This window comes from Vulpes vulpes, chromosome 8 (genome assembly GCF_048418805.1).
Source record: "Vulpes vulpes isolate BD-2025 chromosome 8, VulVul3, whole genome shotgun sequence".
Lineage (NCBI taxonomy): Eukaryota > Metazoa > Chordata > Mammalia > Carnivora > Canidae > Vulpes > Vulpes vulpes.
In genome coordinates this window covers 91,052,560-91,079,642 of record NC_132787.1, presented here as the reverse complement: position 1 = coordinate 91,079,642, position 27,083 = coordinate 91,052,560, and the positions used below count along the sequence as shown (strand labels likewise).

At 44.9% G+C, this 27,083-nt stretch overlaps 1 protein-coding gene across 1 annotated transcript in view; it reads left to right on the top strand.

Annotated features, from left to right (window-relative positions):
• DPYSL5 (dihydropyrimidinase like 5) overlaps positions 1-27,083 on the top strand; it is a 97,520-nt gene that overhangs the window by 33,262 nt on the left and 37,175 nt on the right. The window contains exon 2 of the mRNA XM_025983894.2: positions 9,758-10,022. Within this exon, the coding sequence (XP_025839679.1) occupies positions 9,762-10,022 (261 nt within the window). The 5' untranslated portion in view covers positions 9,758-9,761. The remainder of the gene's footprint in view (positions 1-9,757; positions 10,023-27,083) is intronic.

The window sequence follows — 27,083 nt, the reverse complement described above, 5'->3', positions numbered from 1 at the left end:
TTAAAACCTTAGCTGTTTCCCACTCATCTCAAACTTACCTTCTTGGTTGTTGTGTTCTAGCCAAACTTTTATTTTTTCTCATTTTTCATCTCAAAGAGAATCCCTTTTAGGATCATCCCAGGACGCTATACTCACACGCACCCCCATCTCCCTGCCCCCCAATCTTTGCTAGGGTCAGCTTTCCTATTCTCCTGTTTCTCTTTTCTATGTGCTGATCAGAAGGAGAAAAACAGCTGCATATTTTTGTTTTCTTTTCCTAACCACCGCCATATATATTGCCTTTTGATCCTTTGGCACATTTTATCTGCTTGGAGCAAAGGAAAAGCCACATCATTCAGTGTGTCCCCAGCGACCAGAACTGGCTTCCCTTACCCTTCCCGTTAGCACCCCATTTGCTGTTAGGGTTGGCTTACATGCTGTAGGTCCTTCAAGTCACAGGGCAGTTGTGTAGCTCTTGCTTTGCACGTGCCTTGATTTATCACAGTGACTGATTGTAAAATCACACGTTCTTCTGTGGGCTGGACCAAAAGAGGAAATGTAAGTCTTAAACCAATGCCTATTAAAAAGGAAATACACACCATATACACCATACACACCAGTTCCTATCAAGTTAAAGGTCTTTATGCAGGAAGGGTCCCCTCTGCATCATTCTGGCCCCAGAGGCTTTGTTGAGCCCCAGAGTCCCCCAGGCATTCTCCAGCTGAGCTGCTGGCAGGAGGCAGCTGTGCAGGACAGACTGTACAGGCTCTCCGTGTCTCACACCTCCGTCTGCAGGCACAGGGGAGCTGGGGAAGGTGATGACAGAAGCAGGCGATTGCAAGACACAGTGTTGGGGTTGGCATTTCCTTGGCAGGACCGCACTGCGTGCCTTCGAGGAGCATGGGGCTGTGTGCATTTCATGAACGGGAAGCAGCAGCTGCTATAACCTTGGCTGCCCACTCGGCAAGATGCCCCCTGTGCGGTTCTGCATTGGAACGGCTCACAGCAGTAAGAAGCAGGAGGGTGGGCGGTCAGGACATTTCCTTTATCTGGCAGCACAGTTATTAGACAGCAAATAGCAGTAATTGTCACTGTTTTAAACATAAAGAGGCTTTCGCAGGAAGACTGCACTATATACGGTGCTGTTTCCCCAGCTTGCAAATCACCTTGGCTCTCACCCAGCATGGGTTCAGGAACATAAGGAATTCATGCCACAGAATTAGAAAATTAGGGAATACAAGCTGCGTACAGTTGGATAAATCTTGGCATGTGAAAGATATCCACCATCTTGCTGTGGAAGGCATCATTGCTTCCCCAAATAAATTGTAGAATTCTTAAGATCTGCACATTTGCAGTGCACCGGCCAGTACCCTGCTGTCGTGGACTGCTTCCCTTCTGTTCAAGGTCACTGTTGGTAAAGTCCAGGGACTGAAGGGAAAGTCAGGGTAGACTCGGTGAATCCCTGCAGCTCTAGAATTCCACAGTTCTGATTTATTCCTTCTAATACCATTAAACTATCTGGCATGTTTCCATTTCTGACTGGGAGGACAGCCATGTGATTTGAATTCTTTCCTGTGCAGAGACGAAATAGCTGGGTGATCAAAGTTTTTGGTTAGACAAGTGGGAATGTGGGATACAGCCGGAAGTCCTTAAAGGAGGTGACATTTATTTTAAGGTACAATTGTCACTTAATGATAATTTGATTGTAATGTTTATTTCTGTCTAATATAATATCTTAGTCAGCTCTCGCTGCTATAATAAAAATACCATAGGGATACCTGGTTGGTTCAATGGTTGAGCGTCTGCCTTCGGCTCAGAGCGTGTTCCCAGGGTCTTGGGATCAAGTTCCGCATCGGGCTCCTTGTGAGGAGCCTGCTTCTCCCTCTGTCTGTGTCTCTGACTATCTCTGTGTCTCTTGTGAATAAATAAATAAATAAAACTATAGACCAGGGGACTTAAACAATGGAAAATGACTCGCAGCTCCGGAGGCTGAGAAGTCCCAAGATCAAGGTGTCAGCCAATTCATTTCCTGGTGAGGACTCTCCTCCTGGCTTGCAGATGACTACCTTTTCTCTGTATCCTCACATGAGATGGGGGCACCAAGGGGAGGGGAGAGAGAGAGAGAGAGAGAGAGAGAGAGAGAGAGAGGAATGGGGGAGTGTGAAACAGATCTCCTGTTTCTTCCTGTAAGGGCACTAATCCCACTTAGGAAGACTCCCCCCCCACCCCCATCACCTAATTCCAGTTCCAAATACTATCACACTAGGATTGGGGCTTCAACGTATGAATTTTGGCAGTGATACAAATGTTAGTCCACAGGCTGTACAGTAAACCAGTGGGCCAGATATTGGTTCTGTCTACACGATAACTGTTTGAAATAAATGAGTAATTTGAAGTATCATGAATTAGTAAAAGTGATACCAATCGTGACCACTGAGAAGAATGGTTTCTAAATATAGAGGGAAAGACAGTCATAGCCAGTGGCATTTGCGGAGCTTAAGAGCATGTGTTTCAACAATTGTGCTCAAATCTTTTCCCTTCAAAGGGACTCTCCTAAGAGGGCCAGGTATCTTCCCCACTCACCCACCCCCTCACCCCATTATGTTCACAAACTCATATGTACACAGACAGAAGGCTTCCTGCAGAAAAAGATGCCAGGAATATCTTTTCTTCGTTTAGTTTAGCAAAGACTAGCAGGAAAAGCTGGAGGAATGTGGTACTAATGAGGTTACTGGGGGAGGTGAGAAGCATAATGAATATCAACCCTCGGTGGTGAGGGGGGACTAGGTGGGATGAGACATCTTGGCCACCCAGACAATTTGGAAATCTAGAAAAGAGATACTGGGTCCCAAGACCATCTCACCATCACCAAACAGCTCTTCTCACTCATTCACAGGTCTGGGCTCTGGTACTCCATGAGAGACACCCAGTTTAAGCCAATACCTGATAATTTAGTTTTCAGGCTTTTAGGCAAGAAATGTCCCCCTTACCCATTTAGTCACTTTGTAACGTAGTCTGGGGCTCTGTCGCCCACTAGACCAAAACTCTAGAGAGCAAGGGCTGTGTGTCATCTTCAGCGTTGTCTCAATGCTTGATGCTGAAGAGAGTGAGGTTACAGAGTATTTAGTGCACACAAATGTTCATTCTATTTATTTGTTTTTTAAAAATTTTATTTATTCATAAGAGCCAGAGAGAGGCAGAGACATAGGCAGAAGGAGAAGCAGGCTCCCTGCAGTGAGCCTGATACAGGACTCAATCCCAGGATGCCAGGATCATGACCTGAGCCAAAGGCAGATGCTCAACCACTGAGTTACCTAGATGCCCCACAAATGTTTATTTTAAGCAGATATTCTCCAAAAGCATCACGAGCAAGGAGGGAGTATATTAAGCAGCCTTACTATGATATTATCCAAACACACCAGCATAGTCTTTCATGTTCTGAGGACTTAGTCACCTCAAAAGGCTGAAGGCCTACAGGCAGTTTTGATGACAGCAGCCCGTAGTCTGAAGCTGGACATCTGCCAGAGGGTGGGAGTGGAGCTCACAGCATTCACTTAACGTGGCTCCACCAGGCGGCTTGAGATCCATCCAGGTTCTGGGTCACACCCCCAACATGTTGGCATTATGGCTCCAGGCCAGGACTGTAGGCTCTTGTATTAGTCTGCTCAGGCTACCATAACAAAATACCACAGACTGGGGGGTGAGGTGGGGTAGTGTGGCTTATACAACAAAATTTATTTTCTCACATCCTGAGCCTGGAAGTCTGACACAAGAGTGTCAATGCGGTAGGTTTCCGGTGAGAACTCTCCTGGCTAATAGATGGCTCCTTTCTTACAAGGCCTTTTTCTCAGTGCTTTGGCAAAGACCATAGCAATGGTAGGTGGGGGAGGGAGCCTTCTGTACTAATCCTTAGATCAGGGCCCCACCCTATGACCTCATTTAACCTTAAAACCTTCCTTAGAGGGGACGCCTGGGTGGCTCAGTGGTTGAGCATCTGCCTTCAGCTCAGGTCATGATCCTGGGGGCCTGTGAAGAACGTAAAAATCACCTGTAACCCTTCTACCTAGAACTAACTCTCATAACCTTTCCTTTAACTCAGACAGACCTGAATATGAACCCGATCCTTCTTCCAGAATTGTGTGACCTTTACTTTGCAATACTTCTGTTTCCTCCTCTTAAAAAGGGGGCCAAGGGAATCCCTGGGTGGCGCAGCGGTTTGGCGCCTGCCTTTGGCCCAGGGCGCGATCCTGGAGACCCGGGATCGAATCCCACGTCGGGCTCCCGGTGCATGGAGCCTGCTTCTCCCTCTGCCTCTCTCTCTCTCTCTCTCCCTCTCTCTATCTCTGTGTGTGTGACTATGATGAATAAATAAATAAAATCTTAAAGAAAGGCGGGGGGGGGGGGGGGCTAAGGTTCTGGCCTTGTTCCTACTTGTCAGAGTTGCTATGTAGTTGAACACATGTGAAGTGCCAGGCACGGGGTGATGGCTTACTAAGAGCGATTGCTCTCATTTCTTTTTTTTTATTATTTTTTTTTTAAATTTTATTTATTTATGATAGTCACAGAGAGAGAGAGAGGCAGAGACATAGGCAGAGGGAGAAGCAGGCTCCATGCACCAGGAGCCCGATGTGGGATTTGATCCCGGGTCTCCAGGATCGCGCCCTAGGCCAAAGGCAGGCGCCAAACCGCTGCGCCACCCAGGGATCCCCGATTGCTCTCATTTCTAATTGAAGAAGACACCCTTGCCTTTTGATACCAGCCACAAAGCTCAGACAGGAATCCCCAGTAATTCATTATCACATCACCCTCCCAGGTCCCCTACCCTCCGGGTGTGGACACTGGAGCATGTATTCTAGATTAATAAGCAAATCAATATTCTCTGTAACAGTGTTACAACAGTAACAAACAATAAGCAGTTTCCCAGCATAAGTATTCCTATTTTCCCTCTTGCCCTAAAACAGCTTTAAAAGTGAGGATTAAGGACGCCTGGGTGGCTCAGTGGTTGAGCATCTGCCTTTGGCTCAGGGCGTGATCCCAGGATCCCAGGATCCCTGTGGGGAGCCTACTTCTCCCTCTGCCTATGTCTCTGCCTCTCTGTGTCTCTCATGAATGAATAAATAAATAAAATATTTTTTTTTAAAAGATGAGAATTATAGATTTGCACAGGGGCTTAGGGGAGTGTCTTTTGGGCCACTCCTACTACCACCACCACTTCCCTCTCCTAGTGCAAACTGAGAAGTCGCATCTCTCCTTTCATGGTCACACTTGGCCTCGGCTTTGTAATGAGAGAGAGGGAGATTGCATCTGTCAGATGTTCCGGGCTTCCTTTGACCAGGGTGGTTGTGTCCCTCACCTGAGTGCAAACTCATTTCCTAATTACATCTTAAATGAAAACTCCAGTTTTCAGATTTTAGGACAAAAAGATCAAATCTACTCCGCTTTATCCCGGCTTTATTATTTTTATTTTATTTATTTATTCATGAGAGACACACAGAGAGAGAGGCAGAGACACAGGCAGAGGGAGAAGTAGGCTCCAAGCAGGGAGCCCGACGTGGACTCGATCCCGGGTCTCCAGGATCACGCCCTGGGCTGAAGGCGGCGCTTAACCGCTAAGCCACCTGGGCTGCCCTATCCCAGCTTTAGACAATAAGCTTGTGGCTAGGACTGTCCCATCTTCCCATCTCTCCAGCCTGACCACTCCCCGCCACTTCTTTGCCTAGTACCTTTCTCACTAGGGGAAGGGCCACTTCTCCCCAGAGGTTGGACCCATACCTGGTGGGGAGCAGATGTTCTTGGGTAATAGCTGTTGCTGTGCAAGGGAACAGAACTTGTTCCCCAGCAGCAGCCCCACAAAGGGCCGGCCTCTCCTAACAGGAGAGCCTTGTGGTTGAACCTAAATAGGCACAGCAAACTTTCTGGGTGTGGAGATTCCATGCACTCCAGTATGGTCAGGTTGACAAAAACAAACTGCTTAACCAAGTGTGTCCAGGAGAGCGGGCTAAGATCTCCAGAGAGCCGACCTATCTCCTTACAGAGGGTATTCTTTCAACGGGGTCTAAGGCCTTTTCATCCTGGGACACAGTCTCTTCCCAACTTAGCAAGCGGCAGGCAACAAAATGACAAGAATAAGAGGAAATCCATTGCTTTCTTTGTTCTGTCCACAGTAACTGCTGTATTGGAATAGGGATAAAAGCTGAGCATTGTCCTGGACATAGAGTTGCCAGATATCCCAGAAAATAAATATGGAATGACCTACCACTCATTGCTTTAACCCATTCGATTGTGTTGGGATTCAACAAGTGGATGAGCCCATTCATTCATTTGTTTACTGGTTTTGAATATCCTATACTGGAGGCTGGGGCTGAAGAGGGAGCAGAAACAATGATCACTGATAATGCTCTTGACTTTGAGGACCTTAGTTCAGAGGTGCAGATAGATTCCAGGGCCATGAAGTCTGGGCAGGGCCAGAGAGCCAGGGAAGGCTTCTCAGAAAAGGGGACAATCAAATTAGGTCCTGAAGAATGAGAAGTTTACCAAGGAGAAAAGTGGGCTTCATCCATGCCTAGGGAGACCCTACAATGGTGAAGTCTCCTTCCCCCTGGTCAGACTGTGTCCCATCTTTTCTAAGTCTAAATGAAAATCATTTCTGTTCAGATACCTAAGGGTCAAGAGGGCTGCTGATCCAATCGGAGTGTGCTTCCTGGATGGGAATCTGATTATCAGCTCACCATCATGGCAACTGTCTGAGTACCGACCCCTTTCCCTGTGTCCACTCTGCTTCACATATCAGGCCCCACAGTGGCTCCACCACATCTCCCCATTCTGCTCACATCCTCTTGTTCTTCACTGCTCCCAGGAGCTCCTCTCCCCCAGCTGTTCAGAGCAGAGAGACAACAGATTCCTGGGTATTCCCACCTCTTCTGCATCTTCACAGATCTCCTTCCTACAAGCCTTGACCTTAACCTCTCTTGGGTCTGTTTCCTCTTCTGTGGATGGGCATAATAATATCTTCCTCACAGGTTTGCTAGAAGGATCAAATAAAATAAACCATGTAAGTTGACAGGGATCTGGCTTCCATTAATGATGGCCATCATTTTTCCACTCTGCAAGAACTTATATCACAAGTAATCCCTTGTCCTCGTATATCTTTAATCTCTCCTTTGACTCTCCTAGCTGTTTGAAAAATCTTAGATCTGTCCTAAATTGATATCTTCCTTCAGGCATGCTGTCCTCAGCCCATTTTATGGCTTCCTTTACTCACAAAGATCTTAACAAGTTTCCACAAACTTGCCTTCAACCACCACTTATCAAAGACTTGCTCCCCTCCAAAGCAGTGGTCAAGATCTCTCTGTAGTCCTTATCCCCCTCCATGGCATGGGCATATTTAATGCTAAGGGAAGGGAGCTCCAAGAGGAAAAGAATAGTTAGTGGTCAAATGTGGCCACTCAGTGTATAATCCATTTTGAGTTGATTTTTTTGTATAAGATCTGAGATTTAAATCAAGTTTATTTTTTGCCTATGGATATCCAACATCATTTGCTAAAAACACTATCTTCATTGAATTCTTTTATTGCATCTTTACCAAAAATCAGTTGACCATACTTACGTGGCCTATTTCTGTTCCACTGATTTTGTGTTATCCCTCTATCCATACCACCCAGTTTTGATTACTGTAGCTATTTAATAATATTTAATAAGTCTTGAAATCAGGTAGACTAATTCCTCCTTCTTTATCTTCTTTGTCAAAATTATTTTAGCTTTGTCGTTTCACATAAACTTTGACAATAAGCTAGCCTCTCTACAAAAAATTTTTGCTGAGATAGAAACTGCGTTAAACGTATATATCAATTTTTCAATTGACATCTTTACTATGCTAGGTGTTTCAATCCATGAATATGGTATGTTTCTCCACTCACTTAGATCTTTGACTTCTTTCATCAGCATTTTGTGGGTTTTAGCATATAAATCATGTATATGTTTTCTTAGATTTATGCCTAAGCATTTTGATTTTTTTTGCATGTACATGTGTTCAGTGCTAGTATATAGAGAACTAACATTCTGTATGTTGGTCTTGTATCTTGCATTCTTGCTGAATTCACTTATTTGTTTAGGAGATTTTTTTTTTTTTTTTGAAGATTTGTTTGGAATTTTTAAAAGATTCTTTGGGATTTTCTCCACAGACCATCATGTCATCTACAGATAGAGGTGGTTTTATTTTTTCCTTTTTGATCTATATGCCTTTTATTTCATTAAGACTTTATTATTTATTTATTCATGAGAGATACACACAGAGAGAGAGAGAGAGAGAGGCAGAGACACAGGCAGAGGGAGTAGCAGGCTCTATGCAGGGAGCCCGACATGGGACTCGATCCCGGGTCTCCAGGGTCACGCCCCGGGCCGAAGGCAGTGTTAAACCACTGAGCCACGTGGGCTGCCCTTCATTTCATTTTTTAATAGCTGGCTAGAACTCCCTTTGTTGAACAGCAATGAAAATAGTGGAAAACATCCTTGCCTTATTCCCAGTTGTAAGGGGGAAAGCATTCAGTCTTTTAAGCTTAAGTCTGATGTTAGCTATACGTTTTTCATAGATGTTCTTTATTAAGTTGAGAAAGTTAACTTTTATTCCTACTTTTCCAAGAGCTTTTGTCATGAATAGATGTTGAATTTTGTCAAATGCTTTTTATGCATCAAATGATATGATTATGTGATGTTTCTTCTTTAGCCTTTTAACATGATGGATTACATTGATTAAATTTTCAATTATTGAACCAACATTGCATCCCTGAAATAAATTCCCTTTGCATGCTGTAGAATTCTTTTTATGTATTGCTGAATTCTACTTGCTAATATTTTGTTGAGAATTTCTGTATCGATACTCATGAGGGATATTATTCTATAGTTTTCTTTTTTTGTTACTGTCTTTGGCTTTGGTATCAGAGTAATAAAATGAGTTTCATAAAATGAGTTGGGAACGTTTCCTTCTCCTCTCCTTTCTGCAAGAGATTGGCATTAATTCTTTAAGCATATGGTAAAATTCTCTAGCTTTTAAAAATAGTGGTTCTGGGGGACCCAATCTGGAGCAAATAAAGCTGAATCTCTGGGGATGGAGCTTGAGTGAAGGTGCTTATCCAAAGCTCTGCAGATGAGCTTATTTACTGTACAGCCAGCTGTGGAGCTTTGGTGTGGTATTGGTCTTGAGGCAAGCATGGGAGGGCTAGCTGAAGCAGAATCTATCTGAAGAATGACATAAATTAAGCAACAGGGTGGCTTAGGGAATTTGGCTCTCTGAGACATGCCCCAGGAGCCTGTGATATCTTTGGGAGCATATGGTTTAATGGGGACATTGGTCATATAAGGCATCTGGGTTTAACTTGGCTGTTTAGAAGCCGTGAATTCCTTACTTGCAATTTCAGTTTCTTGGTAAAATGCCACTCCTCAGAATGTTTTGGGAATAAAACCACACAGTAGATATTAAAATGCTTTCAAGCCTACCCAACATTTCAGAAAGGTAGACATTGATGTTTCTTTGAGCCCCAGAATCATCCTTACTGCCACTGTGTCATGATTCCCAGTAAGTCCCAATATGAGGTCAGTGGAAGGTTTGTGACTCCAGCTGGTTGTAGGACCAGTGTTCTCAGGCTGTGGAGAAACTTCCTTTTCTTCCCTGCTCACTTACTCTGCCCATGGAGTTTGCGCTCTGATAGGAACAAGTGGGACCTTGGTTACAGTGAAAAGGGACTTTGACCTTAACTGGTGCCCTTCTTCTCACCTTCCATAGGAACATGCTTGCCAATTCAGGCAGCGTGAGGATTCTCATCAAGGGAGGCAAGGTGGTGAACGATGATTGCACCCACGAGGCTGATGTTTACATTGAGAATGGCATCATCCAGCAGGTGGGCCGTGAGCTGATGATCCCCGGAGGGGCCAAGGTGATTGATGCCACTGGGAAGCTGGTGATCCCTGGAGGCATTGACACCAGCACCCACTTCCATCAGACTTTCATGAATGCTACGTGTGTGGATGACTTCTACCATGGGACCAAGGTAAGGCTCCTGTTTGCTGAAAGTGCCTTCCCTTTGGCTTCTTCTGTTTGTGGGGCTGCTCCAGAGTAGGCCCACGTGAACAGGATGCCCTCGCTGTTTGCTGAAAAAAGGGTACTCTCATGGGGCCATGGTGGCAACTGACATAGGAAATTCCAGGCTGGATGTCATAGATCCCCACGACTACTGAAAAGGAGGTACATAGTAGGCCAGTCTTATAGATCGTATCACTTACCTATGTACTGAGGCCGGACACTGATTTTATGTTTACATTTCTGTGTCATATAATGCAGACCTACCTAGAAGAAGAGAATTAGCTGGTGTTTGTTATTGTGCATGTACGTGATGGGGAGTGAGGTATTGATCCGATGGACTCCTTTGTGTATGATAAACTAAACCCATTCCCTAAAGATTGTGACAAATAGATATGCCTCTTCTAGATTATTTTAGTGGCAGTAATTATGAAACAGACATAGCTAGCTATCTTGTATTATCTCTTCTAGCTTCTTTATTATTTTTAAAAACAGGTAAATAAACCCTCTCCTTCCAGAGGGAGTTGCAATGGACAATATTTATAATTGTTGAGCTGGGCCTGAGCTGCTGGACCTTTCTGAATGCAAAATACAAAAATTCAGGCCTGTGAAATGAATGAATTAGGAGGATATTACAATTTGCAAAAAGAATTGCATGTGGGTTCTTTTAGCCGTTTTTTGTGCTCCAGAACCTCTGTCATCACTGTCATCCCTCCGCGTTATAATTATCTGTCACATGTCAGCCTCTCCATGAACACCAGACCCTGGGCTCCTTAAGGTTTGACAGCCTGGCACTGACCAGAGGAACCAGAGTAGCGACCCAGTAAATGTTTGTTGAATGAAGAAGTGAATGGTGTTTATCTCTGTGGGTCTCTGGACCCAGCTATGCTTCAGTCACCTATGAGGATTTTTTTTTAAGATTTTATTTATTTATTTGAGGGGATCTCTGGGTGGCTCAGCGGTTTGGCGCCTGCCTTAGGCCCAGGGTGTGATCCTGGAGTCCCTGGATCGGGTCCTGTGTCGGGCTCCCTGTGTGGAGCCTGCTTCTCCTCTGTCTTTGTCTCTGCCTCTCTCTCTCTATCTGTGTCTCTCATGAATAAATAAACAAAATCCTTGAAAAAAAAAAAAGATTTTATTTATTTATTTGAGAGAGAGAGAGAGAACAACCTGGGGGAGATGCAAGAGGGAAAGGGACAAGCAGACTCCCTGCCAAGCAGGAAGCCCAATGTGGAGCTCGATCCCAGGATCCCAAGATCATGACCCGAGCCAAAGTCAGACATTCAACTGACTGAGCCACCCAGGCACCCTGGAAGGTTTTCTTAAATGCAGAATTGAGTCAGAATTTCAGGATTTCAAGTCCCTGACCCTGGAGGCAGTCCCTTACACTGTGTGACTTCCAAAGGACTTGGAAGAGGTCCCCACTAGCTACTGGCCCAAGGGCTACAATCAGTCCTCTCTCCTGTTTTGGCCCACAGCCTCAGATCCCCAGTGGCCCTGCACCCTAAAATCCTACCTCTGTTCTACAAGGGGTTCTCAGGGAGCCTTTTCCCATGCTCCAGTGTCTCCCCCTAGTATCCACTTTCCTAGAGGTTCAGATGCCCCCACTAGGCAGTGGCTGACATGGCTCTCCAAACCTACCCCTGAGGAGCCTGGCTGGGGCAGACAGAGGCTGACCTTGGGGCCACAATTCGAGGCAGTTCTGCCCACCTCAGGCAGTTGGCCCTGTAGGTCTCCCTGAAGATATGCTCCCTTTCCAGTCCAGGAGCAACAGAGGGGACCCCCACAAAGCTGGGCTGTGAGGAGTCACAGTAGCCATGGTCTAGCCTGTTCTGAGGCAAGAATGCTCCCAAGACTAATACTTTAGCATCTGGGACCGAATCTTCCTACTCTGGCGAGCTCAGAGAAGCGAGGCCATAGGCAGCGCCTCCCTACTTTCTCTTCTGAAAATTCCTCCAGGACTTGTGGGTAATGCTTCACTGATGAAATAGGGAGCCCCACTCCATAACCTTGCTGGGTCCTCTTGCCGTGTACACTAGTGGCAGGACCTTTCTGGAGCGAGTGAGCTGAGCATATCTCATTCCCAATCCCCATGTACTGGAGCCAGGCCAGGCCAGGCCTGTTTGGTTTGTGGTCATTGTTGTTGCTATTTTTGTTGAAGCATAGCATAAATACTAAGAAGTGCACAAATTGTAAGTATATAGAACTGTCACAACTGAGCACACCCTTGTAATCAGTACCCAAATCAAGAAACCAGACATTGCCAGCATCAAAGTCCCTCCTGAAGCCCCTCCCAGTCATTATTCATTACCGAGGGTAACTACTACCCTGACTTCTAATATCATAGTTTAAAAAAAAAAAAAAGCTTAATTGAAATTCACACACCGTACAATTGACCCATTTAAAGTGTAGAAGTTAATGGTTTTTAGTTTTTGGTGTTCTCCTCATAGATTGGTGCTATTTTATATAAATGAAATTAAGTAGTTTGTACCTTCACATTATCTTCCTTATATCAACATTATTTTTGTGAAATTCGTTCATGTTGTACTTTATTCACTTTTACTGCTTTGTAGTTTGACGTACCACACGGTACTTATCAATGGGTATTTAGGTGGTTGCCAGTTATACTGTTGCTATAGATGTTCTTATACGTCTTTGAGCAAATGTATGCACACAGTTCTGCTGGGCACATTCCTGGGAGTGGAATTGCTGGGTTGTAGGGTGCACATGTGCTCAGATTTAGGAGATGCCAAAAATTGTTTTCCACACTGGTTGTAACAATGTCTACTCCCAGCAGCAATGTAAAAGAGGCCATAGTATTTACCATCAACATAACTGTGATTACCCCCTCAGATCCCTGCTGGGGTCTATTCTGTGGTATGCTCAGGCCTTGCACCCAAAATTGTAGCTTTCTGGCTCCTACCCCCATCAAGGAGATCTTTAGTCCAAGGTCGGATGCCACACTGTCACCACGCTGTCTACCAGCCTCTCAGAGGGCAGGCTGGCCTTCTTTGTCTTATTTTTCACATTGTCATCTGCCAGGACCTCATTATCCAGGAGTGACAGCTTTTCCCCTGAGAGTCTTTAGCTCTTTATAGCCAATGAAAAACTCAGCACACACATCTTTGTGCAAGGTGGTGGGTAACTCTTGATCTTTTCTGGGCTTCTCATCCACGGGAGCAGCTGCCTCTAGAAAACACATTAAAGCCCTTATGTGATTTAAGGCCCCCCAATCCATGTCAGGCCCTAGTTGTGGAGTGTTTAAAGACCCACAGATCCTAAAGCCACCCTGGCTACCCATGTCACCTAAACCAACCTTTTGTTCTCTCTCCATCCCCTAAGCAATATTGAATATTGACATCCTTCTGCACCAGCCCTCATGTTGAGCATCTGTCTCCTAACACAGCCCCTGACTCAATTTCCCCTGGATAGACCTGCCCCATGTTCTGTCTCAGCCTCCCGAGAACTGATTTTCTGCCCTGGTACTCCCACCCCTACTCTCCCGCCTTCCCCTTCCCCTTAGTGCTCCTACAGCTGGATACTTGGGCTTCCTCTTTCCTCAGGGGGTTGACGATCCCCAGAGAGAGAAAATGCTCTCCTGTTGCAGCATTGCTCTGGGGGACATGTCGATTTAATTATTCACATGGTCTGTGGCACTCGTTCAGAGGCGGTGCACCCTGGTACACCGACACTGACCTACTTTGTACATTCTAAGGAAGGTAGCAGTTGATTCGCTCTAAGCATCTGGGTTTATAATAGAATAATAATCCTAAGAAAAGGCTCACCCGAGTGATTAGCCTAGAGAGAAAGAGAGATCAAGTTGCACCTTTTTGTTCTTGCCCGAAGGATCTTGGGGGCCTTGAACTCTGCACCCCCTAAGCTATGTCGTGCCTGTCAGTTTGGCGGTGGCAGCCAGGGCTGGGAAAACAAAACAGTTGAAAGCCTGGCTTTTCCGAGAGCATCTGGGTCTCCATTGTACTGGGTCTAAAGGGATTTCTCTAGTACTTTAACAAATGCTTTGCCTGCTTTCAGAGGCCGTGGCAGGCTCTGCCTGGCTCCCCTGGCTCTGCCTCTAGTGCTTATGATCCTCCTCCCCGCCTCCTCCCACCCTCCCAACCTGCAGGCCCTGCCCTCCCCAGGCCCAGAACCTGGGTTTCCTGGAAGCAAAGTGCCAAGACCACATGCTAGTTAATCATGCAGACCCCATTGAAGAAGGAGGTTATCTCCCGTGGGGAGGCAGGGGGCAGAGGGAGGAGAGATAACAAGTGATACCAACTGTGTTTCTCAAGGTCCAGGATTTCAGATGGGTCATGAGGTCTTCTATTATTATTCTGCTTAACTTACTGATAAATTATATTTATTCTCTTGTGTAAAGCTAATGTTACATAATAAAGAACGTTAATGCAGGCTCTTGAGCTCCACCCCACCAATGGCTCTCCACTGCGGGTGAGAATAACAGAATCAGGCTTTTTAACCTAAAGGCACAGCCCCTTCACTAAGATGTTGATAGAGGGGGCAGGCATGGGCAATGGGGAAAAACCTCCCAGGTGCCTTTTCTGCTTCCCGCTCCTCCAAAAACATATTAAGAACGACTGGCTAGGCAAGTGGTTTTCAACCCTTGGAAACAAGTTACATCAGAACGACTTGGGGAATTTTTTTTATGACAGCAGTATGCAGGCCCCAGGCCAGATCACTGAAATCTGTGTCTCTAGGTCTGCCTCTTCCCCATCAGTATTTCTTTTTTTTAAGATTTATTTACTTATTTTAGAGAGAGAGGGAGCAAGCGGGGGCAGAGGCAAAGGGAGGAAAGAGAGAGAATCCCAACCAGACTTCCGGCTGAGCACGGAGCCAGACACAGGGCTTGATCCCAAGATCCTGAGATCATGACCTGAGCTGAAACCAAGAACTGGATGCTCAACCGACTGAGCCACCCAGGTGCCCCTCCATCAGTTATTTTATCTAAAGCATCCCTGATGATTCTAACATCGGCAGGTGGATTAATAAGGAACTTTCTCCATTCTTGAATAGCACATTTTCCTGGCCGTTAGTCTTACCGGTCTGACCCTCACCTTGTGTGTCAGGCTGACACTGGAATCCCCTTTGAAAGCTTGGGACTGCTTTGCCTTGCCCTTGCCAGTCTTATTTATTTGCTTCTCTCCTATTCACATTCCAGGGTCAGATCAGTGGGCTCCCAAATCCCAGCCTGGGTCCAAGTGCCTTTGAACTTCCTAAACTTCCCTGGCCCCGTGTTCTCCCCTCCTTTCTATATCCCATTGACATCACCAGAGAGTGAGAAGCTGGCCATGGTAGAGATGTCATCAAATGGAAGTCCGGCTGGGTCTGTCCCTCTTCTTTGAGGGCTCAGAGATTCTCTCTCATCTGTGCCAGAGCCATCTGGTCACAGAGACAACCTCCCATTAACTCAAAATCAGCATCAGCAGGACATCTATTCTTCCCTTCAAGGGAAGCCAAATCCAAGAAGAGTGCTTGGCCAGCATGAGATCAGCCAAGGGGCTGTTCAATGGCATAGGTTTGGATAGCCTGCCTCATCCTGCCCCCAGTGGAGGGTCCTGACCCTCCCTCCCCTTCTCTTACTGCAGAGGACAGGGCCCTATCTGGCAGAGTCCTGAGATATGACAGGCTAGGATGTCATCTGGCTAGGATGCGTCCAACATCCTTACCAAGGAGCCCATTTATCCATCCAGCAGACTGTTTTTCTATTTTGCCTTCTACTTTGCTGTTTTGGAATTAAACCTTTAAATGCTGCTCACTTCCTTTTTTTCTTTTTCTTTTTTTTTTAACTCTGGTACTCTGTCCATTTCTGTTTAATTCTGGCCAAAATGTCTTTCCAGTCTTTTAGCTCTGCAGTAGCACTTCTTGCTTATCAGGACCCAGACTCCTATGGTCTTGCTTTTTTTTCTTTCTTTTTTTTTAAGGAGGCTCCCTGAAGATCAGGTCATCAGGTCCTGAGATCATAGCCTGAGCCAAGACCAAGAGTCCAATGCTTAACTGACTGAGCCACCCAGATGCCCCTATGGTCTTGCTTATTTAATTGATGTTCCCAAGTTCACTTGGGTCCTCATTCCTGTCAAAAGCGGTAAAGGACCTTAGAAATCTAGTTCCATCCTCCCATTGATGGAAAAATCAATGAGTTGCCCCAAGTGCCAGAGGTAACTAGACCACAATGCAGGTTTCTCAGTCTGAGGGTCTTTTTCCCATGTCACTCGGGGGCTCTTCTGAAACCCCAGAGCAAGGTATTCACCCCCTTTCACCTTGCTTTTGGCGAGCTGCACACAGGGGGTTTCCTTGACACGATGGCTCTAATTTTGCCTGGACCAGATGAAGTCATCCCAGAACTGAAGTGCATTGGGCAGACAGCAGAGTGAGCTCTTGCCTGCCTGAAATGGTGGCTTTTGAAATCACCACTTGTCCCTGGAGGAATAACATCCTTCTTAGATGCTGACAGTTTTTTGCCATTTACAAATGGGTGTTGTGAGGATTAAATGAGGACGCATGAGAAACACTTCCCACTGTGCCCGGCACAGAGTGTACATATGATAAATGTCAGTTCCCAGGTGGTGACTACCTGCATCCACCCTAGGCCTGGCGTAGACTCTGTCTCCAGTCTCTCAGATCCAGCTTTGCAAAGAAATTGCCTTACTAAAATTAAAAAAAAAAAAAAATATATATATCTCTCTCTATATATATATATATATATATAAATAAAAAAGGGGATCCCTGGGTGGCACAGCGGTTTGGCACCTGCCTTTAGCCCAGGGTGCGATCCTGGAGACCCGGGATCGAGTCCCACATCGGGCTCCCGGTGCATGGAGCCTGCTTCTCCCTCTGCCTGTGTCTCTGCCTCTCTCTCTCTCTCTCTGTGACTATCATAAGTAAATAAAAATTTAAAAAATATATATATAAAAAAAAAAGAAATTGCCCTACTGGGCAGCCCCGGTGGCGCAGCGGTTTCAAGGGCATGATCCTGGAGACCCGGGATTGAGTCCCACGTCGGGCTCTTTGCGTGGAGCCTGCTTTTCCCTCTGCCTGTGTCTCTGCCTCTGTGTGTGTGTGTGTGTGTGTGTGTGTGTGTCTCGTGGATAAATAAAATCTTTAAAAAAAAAAAAAGAAAAGAAATTGTCCTACTGTCCATCTAGATAGAGCCCGTGCTGCCTGTGTCCTTGGCTTTGCCAGCAGGCCACACTGACAAGTCTTCTCTCAGAATCCACCCTCCTCCCAGCTGGTTTTCCTGGGCCAGCTGCCACCACACCATGCCTGATCTTCCCACAGTCCTGTGGCCCTCTGGTGCGGCTGTGCTGGTTGGGATCAGCACAGCTGGGCTCGTCTTCCTTTTTTGAATCCCCAGTCTCAACGAAGATCTCCATGAGTGCCTCATGAAGTGGCTTCCCCCTCTAAGCCACCTGGAGGTCATCCCTTCTCCTGCCTCTCCCAGCGGGACCTGGCACCCATGCAGGGTTGCATTAGTTTTCTATTGCTTCATAACAAATTAAAACAATGCGCACTTACTAGCTCACAGTTCTGTAGGTCGGAAGTCCAAGCACAATGTAACTGGGTTCTCTGCTCATGGTCTCAAAAGGATACAATCAAGTTGTCGGCTGGCCTGCTGCTTTCTTCCGGGCATTCAGAGTCCTCTGCCCAGCTCATGTGCTTGTAGCAGAATTCAGTTGCTTGCAGCTTGGGGGCTGAGGTCCCCAATTCCCTACTGGCTATCAGCTGAGGGCCCATCTCAGCAACTCGAGCCTGGTACCGTTCCTTGCCCTGTGCACCCCTCTGTCTTCAAAGCCAGCAACAGAGACTCTATCACTTTGAATCCCTTTTCTATCAAATCCCTCTGACTTAGAATCTCTTTTGCCAGAAAGAACCCTGCCCCTTTAAGAACTCACCTGATGAGCCTCAGGGTCCATGTCCCCCCCCCCCCCATCTCCCTTTCTTAAAGTCAGCTGTACCATGGGACACCTGGGTGGCTCAGCTGTTGAGCATCTGTCTTTGGCCCAGGACGTGATCCCGGTATTCCGGGATCGAGTCCCGCATTGGGCTCCCTGTGAGGAGCTTGCTTCTCTCTCTGTCTCTCGTGAATAAATAAATAAAATCTTAAAAAGAAAAAGTCAGCTGTACCATATAACACATGGGTAATGGTGTCTCATTCACCCGGCCCCTTCCATACTCATGGGAGGGGCCTGTACAGGGCGTGTTTCCCTGGGAGTCATTTGCCTACCATGGTGGTGGTGGGGGAATCATATGCAAAACCATGGCCATCCTATAGGCATTTTGCCCTGGCCCATCTCCACTCCAATGATTTTGCTTCAACTACTTAAATCTTTTTTTTTTTTTAAGATTTTTTTTTTTTAATGTATTCATGAGAGACACAGAGAGGCGGAGATATAGGCAGAGGGAGAAGTAGGCTCCCTCTGGGGAGCCCGATGCAGGACTTGATCCCAGGACCCCAGCATCATGACTTGAGCTGAAGGCAGACGCTCAACCACTGAGCCACCCAGGTGTCCCACTACTTAAATCTTTTTAAGGTTCCACATTTACATTTTTTTTAAGATTTTATTTATTTATTCATGATAGATATATATGTAGATAGAGGCAGAGACACAAGCAGAGGGAGAAGCAGGTTCCATACAGGGAGCCCGACATGGGACTTGATCCCAGGTCTCCAGGATCACACCCTGGGCCAAAGGCAGGCGCTAAACCGCTGCACCACCCAGGGATCCCCCCACATTTACATTTTTTAAATCAGAAAATCACCTGGCCCCCCTTCACTTCACAGTCCTCTGTGCCTCATGTCATGTTTCTGCTGAAGAACCTGCCACGGCTCCCTGTTGTCTAAGATGTCAAGTTTAGATTTCTGGGCCTTCACCCTGGGCAGTTCTCCATCTGATCTTGCCTCTCCCTCCAGTCTTCATTAGCAGCACATTCCCATGTGTCGGCCAGGGGTTTTTTCTCTTCCTGTGAACATCCCATGCTCCCCACTGCCGTCCCTTCCCACTGTCCAGGGAACCCTTCGAGGCCTACCAAGCCCATGTCACATTTTTCCTCCACCTAATTCAGATCCAGGATCCCACTTTCTCCTCCCTGGCTGACATAATTTGTCTTCTTGGGGTTTTCAAATTGTTTCCTGCATAGTTTTGTCCTCCAGTTAAATCGAAGAGTATTTGAGGGGCAGAGACCACAATTTATATTTAACCCATGACCCACCATAGAGCTACATAGCTTGAAACATAGAATAGATGTTCAAGAAACATCTTTTGTATGGATGTCAGCACAGTGTGGTACTAATGAGCACAAATTGGAGTAGACCATTGGAATCTGATTTTCAGCTCCATATTTACTGGCTGTATGATTTGGACAAATTAATCTCTCTCTGTTTCTCAATTTCCTTCTCTGGGAAATGGAAAATATAATATTATTTTATGTGTGTTAGTTGAGTTACTCTTTGTAAAGAACTTAAAATAATACTTGGTGCTTACCAAGCACTATATGGGGGTCCATTAAATCAATCACTCAATCACCCAATCGTTCTAATCGAGGGCCAACCCCTGGAAAATCTGTACAGCTTTCTCATGAGCTACATATTAAACTGTTAGGCATCCAATAGGAACTAAAAAGTTGGATTCTATTTCTACTGTTAGTTTAACTATGTGTGTTTTAGATTTCAAATGGAGTCTAATAGTAACAGTGATGAATTCTAGATGATTTTCTCTCTTCTTTCTCTTAAAAGCAGAAATAACCTGTCATAAGCTCTGCAGGCATCAGGAGCTATAAAAGATGCCCTGCTTCAAATCAGTTACCTTGCTTAACAAAACCTTGCCAGCAAATTTCATTCTATATCTACATTAATTGGCCAGGCAAAATGTAGGCCAGGTTGACTCTACTTAGAACAAATGTAAGAGGAGGTCTATTGTTTCTTATAAATTTTACATCTAGTATTGGAAAAAAATCTCCTGTGGTGACCAAGCAGTTCCTCAATTTCTAGAATAGGGTTTGCAAGGAATTTATCTATACAGAGATTATTGCATTTCAAAACCTTTGGTTCCAGAATAGAAATAAATGCCCCCTCTGTGATCCCAAACACGCTGGAAACCTTTCATACCTCATACAAGAAGTTCTGCTTTTATATTCTCATCCTTTGGGATTTAAAAAAAGAAAATAGAGAAGAAAAATACATCATGTGCTGTCTGTATATTTCAGTGATACATATAGTATGTGAAGGATGTATTTTTCTTCCTTTTCTTTCTTCTTTTTCTTGTCTTAAAGCTTGCATATTTTTTAATAGTTTGAAATATTTGAACATAGCTTTATGGAAAGCCTCAAAAATCTTAATTGAAGTATCTCTTTTCCCAAACCTTGCTGTAGTTGCCTCTGATGTGAGGTGGTCATCGGCTTGCATTGCATGTAAGGTGCAGGTCTTAGAATGATGCACTGACTGGCAGGTAGAAATGTGTGTAGATCTTTTCCCCTGATGATTTCAGCCTCATCATTCCCTCAAGTGATCAGTGCAGCCAAGCACATTTATTTCTCCTTCTGATCCTTATTTATTTCTTGTTAATTAAAAATTAGGAGCTATAATGATCCTTAATTGTGACTATATGAAGATAAAACTATGGACCAACTATAGTAAGAACTTTCTCACTGATCACTTTTTCTCTCATACTCCCCTTCATACACTTTCACATTCTCACACTCACACATGCTCAGTCACACACACATTTTTTTTTTTAAGATTTTATTTACTTATTCATGAAAGACACACACATAGAGGAACAGACACAGGCAGAGGGAGAAGCAGGCTCCATGCAGGGAGCCCGACGTGGGACTCGATCCGGGGTCTCCAGGATAAGGCCCTGGGCCGAAGGCGACGCTAAACCACTGAGCCACCCGGGCTGCCCCTCACCCACAATTTTAGAGCTGGAAATACCGTTAAAGATTAATGAATCCAACCCCCGATGCATAAATAATAACTTTCATGTTTAGATTTAAACTCTCCACAGTATTTTCAATTAATATTTAGAAATAAAATTAGGGGCGCCTCGGTGGCTCAGTAGGTTAAGCATCTGCCTTTGGCTCAGGTCATGATCCCGGGGTCTCGGGATTGAGCCCTGCGTTGGCTTCCCTGCTCAGCCGGGGGCCTGCTTCTCTCTCTCCCTCTGCCTCTCCCCTCCGTGTGTTCGTGCACACACGCTCTTTTTCTGTCTCAAATAAATAAATCTTTTTAAAAATAGACTATATATTGTGAACTCTATTTTGGAGAGGAATCTGAATAGAATGAAGAAGATCATGATTAGATAACCTAGGAAAACACCTTTTTTTGTTTTAATCCATGTGGGTTTTTTTTTTTTTTTTTCAACAAATTGACATAAAATAAGTCACATTTTTAAAAGTGTATAGTTTGAGGGACGCCTGGCTGGCTCAGTCAGTGATCTCAGGGTTGTAAGTTCTAGGCCCATGTTGGGTATAGAGATTACTTAAATAAAATCTTGGGGCACCTGGATGGCTCAGTGGTTGAGCGTCTGCCTTTGGCTCAGGTTGTGATCCCAGGGTCCTGTGATAAAATAAAATCTTTAAAAAATAAAATAGGGATCCCTGGATGGCTCAGTGGTTTGGCGTCTGCCTTCAGCTCAGAGCGTGATCCTGGAGTCCTGGGATCAAGTCCCGCATCGGGCTCCCTGCATAAAGCCTGCTTCTCCCTCTGCCTGTGTCTCTGCTTCTGTGTGTATGTGTGTCTCTCATGAATAAATAAATAAAAGCTTTAAAAATTTTTCTTAAATAAAATTTTAAAATGTATAGTTTGTATACACTGTAAAGCCATCACCATTAATATCATAAACATATTCATCACCCCAAAGGTTTATTTGTGTCCCTGTAATCCTTTCTCTGCCCTTGATGACCACTGATCTATTTTCTATCACATAGATTAATTTGCATTTTCTCACATTTTTATATAAATGGGATAATCCAGTATGTATTCCTTTTTTGGCCTGGTTTCTTCCACTCAGCATTATTAAGTTTTTGGTTCTTGTAGATAAAACTACTATGAACATTTGGGTACAAGTGTTTGCGCAGACGTGTGCTTATTTCCCTTACTTAATCACCTAGGAATAGAGTGTCTAGGTCATACAGTAGATGTATATTTAACTTCTTAAGAAATTGTCAAACTGGTTTCCAAAGTGGTTGCAATGTTTTGTATCCTTTCGGTTTCCACATCTTTGCCATTACTTGTTATGATCAGTCTTTTTATTTTTTATTATTTTTTAAGATTTAAAATCTTATTAAAGATTATTATTTAAAATAATGCTGGGAGCCTGATTCAGGACTTGATCCCAAGACTCCAGCATCACAACCTGAGCTGAAGGCAGACTCTCAACCACTGAGCCACCCAGGTGCCCCCAGTCTTCTTAATTTTAGCCATTCTAACAGGTGTGTAGTGGTACCTTGTGTTTTTTTTTCCCACTAGATCACTAGTTTATTATAAAAGGATATAACTCAGGAACAACCAGATGGAAGAGATGCATAGGGTGAGGTGGGGCACGAGACCTGGAGCCTCCATGCCCTCTCCAGATGCACCACTGTCCCCACATGTCCATGTGTTCACCAACATGGAAGTTCTCCATTGTGAGGTGTTTCTTTAAAGATATTTATTTATTTATTTATTTATTTATTTATTTATTTATTTAATAGAGAGTGAGAGCAAGAGAGATTGCAGAGGCAGAGGAAAAGCATACTCCCAGCTGAGCAGGGAGCTTGAGACTTGGTACTCCATCCCAGATCCCTGGGATCATGACCTGAGCCAAAGGCTTAACCAACTAAGCCACCCAGGCGCCCCTCTATGATCCATTTTAAGTTAGTTTTTGTATATGGTGTATGGTAGAGGTTGAGGTTCAGTTTTTTGTGTTGACTGTCCAGTTGTTCCAACACCATTTGTTGACAAGATTATCCCTTGTCATAAAGCAGTTGACTATGTATGGGTCTATTTCTGGACTTACTTTTCTAGTCTTTTGATCTATTTGTCTGTCTTTACACCAATACAACCCTGTCTTGATTTTTATATCTTTACGATAAGACTTGAATGCAGATAGTATAAGTCCTCCAACTTTGTTCTGCTTTTTTTTTTTTCTTTTAAAGGTTCTATTTATTTATTTCCTTGGGGTAAAGGCACAAGCGGTGGGAAGGGGCAGAGGGGAAGGAGAAAGAGCATCTTAAGCCGACTCCATGCTAAGGACAGAGCCCAAAGTGTGGCTAGATCTCGCAACCCTGAGGTTATGACCCGAGCCAAAATCAAAAGTCAGACGTTCAACCAAGTGAGTCACCCAGGTGCCCCTGTTCTTCTTTTTCAAAGTTGTCTTGGCTGTTTCTTCTTTGGGAGCAAACTTTTTTAGTGCAGGCTATAAACCAAAAACTTAAGAGAACAGTAAACTGAGTGCATTAACCAAATAATTGATAAACATCCTCTGCCCTTAGCATGGTCCCTTTCTGTTAGCTAAAAGCTAAGACTTTTCTTTACGTTTTTCTCAAGTTATTTGGAGGGGGGAAAAAGCTATGAGTGTGTGTGTGTGTGTGTGTGTGTGTGTGGATAGTGTGTGTTAAAAGAAATGTTACTGGGTATTGGGGGTCCAGGTGAGGGCCTTGAGGATGTTGTCCTCATGACACTGGGCTACATACCGATGGAGATCTAGTATCTTCAAGTGACTCAGATCTTACCCTACAGTAAACTGTAATGACATCATGGGGAAGAGCCCATTTTGCTCCCTCTCTGCCTTAGTCAGTCAGTGGCAAATACGGGGAGGCTGGGGAGGACTGAGGGAACTAGAGGAAGGTAAAAGTTTTGTGGACTGGGACACCTGCGTGACTCAATGTTTGAGCGTTTGCCTTTGGCTCAGGTCATGATCCTGGGGTCCCAAGATTGAGTCCCGCATCAGGTTTCCCGCAGGGAGCCTGCTTCTCCCTCTGCCTATGTCTCTGCCTCTCTCTCTCATGAGCAAATTAAAAAATCTATAAAAAAACAAAAGTTTTGTGGACTGAAATTCTTTTTTTTTTTTTTTTTTTGGACTGAAATTCTAACCACTGAGCCATTGCCACCCTTTCCTTGTCCCTCTGCCCTGTTTCCATTCTTTTTGGTATCCCTTGTTACTGCCAGGCTTGGGCTGTAGCTTCTCTTTTCTGGGTTGATGGCCTGAGTCACTTGCTTGGTTTAAGATACTCTAGAACTCACATTTGGGAAAGCATACTAGCTCCAAATCTCTACGCCCTAGGCTTAATGGCCCATCAAAGAGTATATTTTCCCTGCTGTGTGGAAAAATACAAGGTTCAGAATGAAGCATGGTGGGCCTCTGATGGACTGTGGGATCCCAGGCCCCGGGGTGGCTCCTGGCGGTGCATGGCTCTCCACTGATGAGCTTCTGTCCCCTGCCCTCCTACAAGAGGGACGTGTCGAGCTGTCCAGGCCCATTTGTCAGAGTACCTGTTATATCCAATATTCACTTATTTTGATCTTGAAAGCCCCCTCTCCCCCACCTCAGACAGGTCTTGTTATTATCTCAGTATCCTTTCTTCCCAGGTGAGGAAGCTGAGTCTCAGAAAGTGAAATATTTGCCATGCTTATCAGTGCAGGGACAGGTGTGCCTGCCTCCCAGTCTTGACTCCAGCCCCATTCCTGAGCACCATGTATCCAGGGAGGCCCCAGGGCAGCCTCCCTCAGCAGTTTGATGGTATTGTTATCCTTCGCTTTGGGACCAGAATGAGGACTCGCCCACGTCAAGGCAGGAGAGCAAGTTGGGTTACGTGTGGTTGATTTGTGGATGGTGGATAAATCCCTCCTCTCTGGCATCCGTGGGCAGCCTGGACTTTTAATAAATATGGTCGCGCCCTGCTTGCCTGTAAACTTTCCTGCTTTGGGATTAGAAGGGGCTTTGCTAAGCAGGAGAATGACAAAGGGCCTCTCTGTGCAGCTCTATTTTAGAATGGTTTCCCCAGGCCCCTTGGCTTCTTAGAAGCTGGCAGCCACGTTCTCTCCACCACATAACTCCCTTTGAGGATCATCTCCAGTCTCCATGGTAACTGCATGTCGGGAGACAGCCTGCTCTGTACTGTGGCTTTGTATTAGACACAATGAATTTAAATTGGATGCTCAGCAGTGAAGATAATCATTCTGGATTAGAGAGAAGCCCGGAGCTCCTCATTTCATAATTTTAGATGTTGGCACAATTCTCAGAGTTAGCCCTGTAATTCAAGCTCAAGCCACACCTACCCCTCTGTTCCTAAACTGCAGTTAGGTCCAATTTCACTTGGGCTTTTCTCCATCTTTTCACAGAGGAATCTTGGGGCCAGGGAGCCCCCTCAGTCAGGCTAGGGCTATCCTGAGCTCTAGAAGGGACAGCATAATATATAGGAAACGTGGGGGCTCTAGAATCAGATGGACCCTCATTCAGTCTGGCTGTGCGATTTCCTCTGAGTCTGCTTTCTTATCTATAAAAGGAGTTGAGTAACCTCTACCCTATAGAATCATATTTTTTAAAGTCTTTATTGTGCTAAAATATAACATAAAATTTCCCGTTTTAACCATTTTTAAGTGTGGTAAGTCAGTGACATTAAGTACATACACAATGTTATCACTGTAATGATCCATCTCCAGGGGCACCTGTGGGGCTCAGTCGATTAAACATCTGCCTTCTGCTCAGATCATGATCCGAGAGTTCTGGGATCGAGCCTTGAGTCAGGCTCTGCACTCAGCCGGGACTCTGCTTTCTCACTTTCCCTCTGCCCCTCCCCATGCTCATTCTCTCTCTCAAATAAATAAAATCTTTCAAAAAAATCTTTTTAAAAGATTTTATTTATTTATTTTGAGAGACAGAGAGAGAGAGGCAGAGACACAGGCAGAGGGAGGAGCAGCCTCCACGCAGGGAGCCCGACGTGGGACTCGATCCCGGGTCTCCAGGATCACGCCCTGGGCCGAAGGCAGGCACCAAACCATTGAGCCACCCGGGCTGCCCTTTAAAAAGATTAAAAAAAAAAATCCATCCCCAGAATTTTTTCATCTTCACTAGCTGAAACTCTGTACTCATTAATATGACCTCATTCCCCTCTACCCCCAACCCCTGGCAACCACCATTCCACTTTCTGGCACTGTGACCTTGACTACCCTAGGTACTTCATCTATGTGGATTCATACAGTATTAGTTCATTTGTGACTGGCTTATTTCATTTAGCATAACATTCTCCAGTTTCAATTGCATTGTAACATGGGTCTGAATTTCCTATTTTTTAAGACTAGGTAACATTCATATATATCACAATTTATTTCTCTATCTACGCATCCCTCGACCCTTGGGTTGCTTCTACCTTTTGGCTATGGGCACATGTATCTGTCTGAGTCCTTGCTTTCAATTGCAGGCTCATCTTAAGGATCAAATAAGATAATAATGTTAAGAGCACAGCACATAGTAGGTGATCAGTAAATATTATTCTCTCTCCTGAAAGTGAGCTCAGCCCAGGAGGTAACTGCCACAGGAGCCTGCTGGCTTCGGCAAGAGTGATGTCACTTTGTACTGAGCAAGCTGCTTCTGTATCCCTGCAACACGCCCATCTGCCATGTCTGGGAATTAACACAATTCATTTCATGGTTTAAAGGAAATGTCTTAACCATGAAAATGTGCATCATCTCATGCGTGCTTTTACATTCTCCCTCCAGTTGGTATCCACGTATTCCTAGTTCCGGAAGCCAGAAAATGTTAGGGCTGATGTATATACTTCCTTATCAGTTGTCTATTTTAAGTATTCCCTCTAGGAAACCCTGAGGCATGGTGAGATCACCCCAGGCTATAAGGTTTTGGGCTTAGTTACTGTTTTATAGGTATCAGATGTGTTCTTAGCATTTACAGAAGAGTATGGGATTTGGAGTAAAAATACCTAGTTCCCAGTCTTGGCCCAGCTTTAAGAAACTAAGGTATAAAAACCTCTGTGGCAAGAGGTGGTTGTGAAGACTTTTTTTTTTTTTAAGATTTTATTTATTTATTCA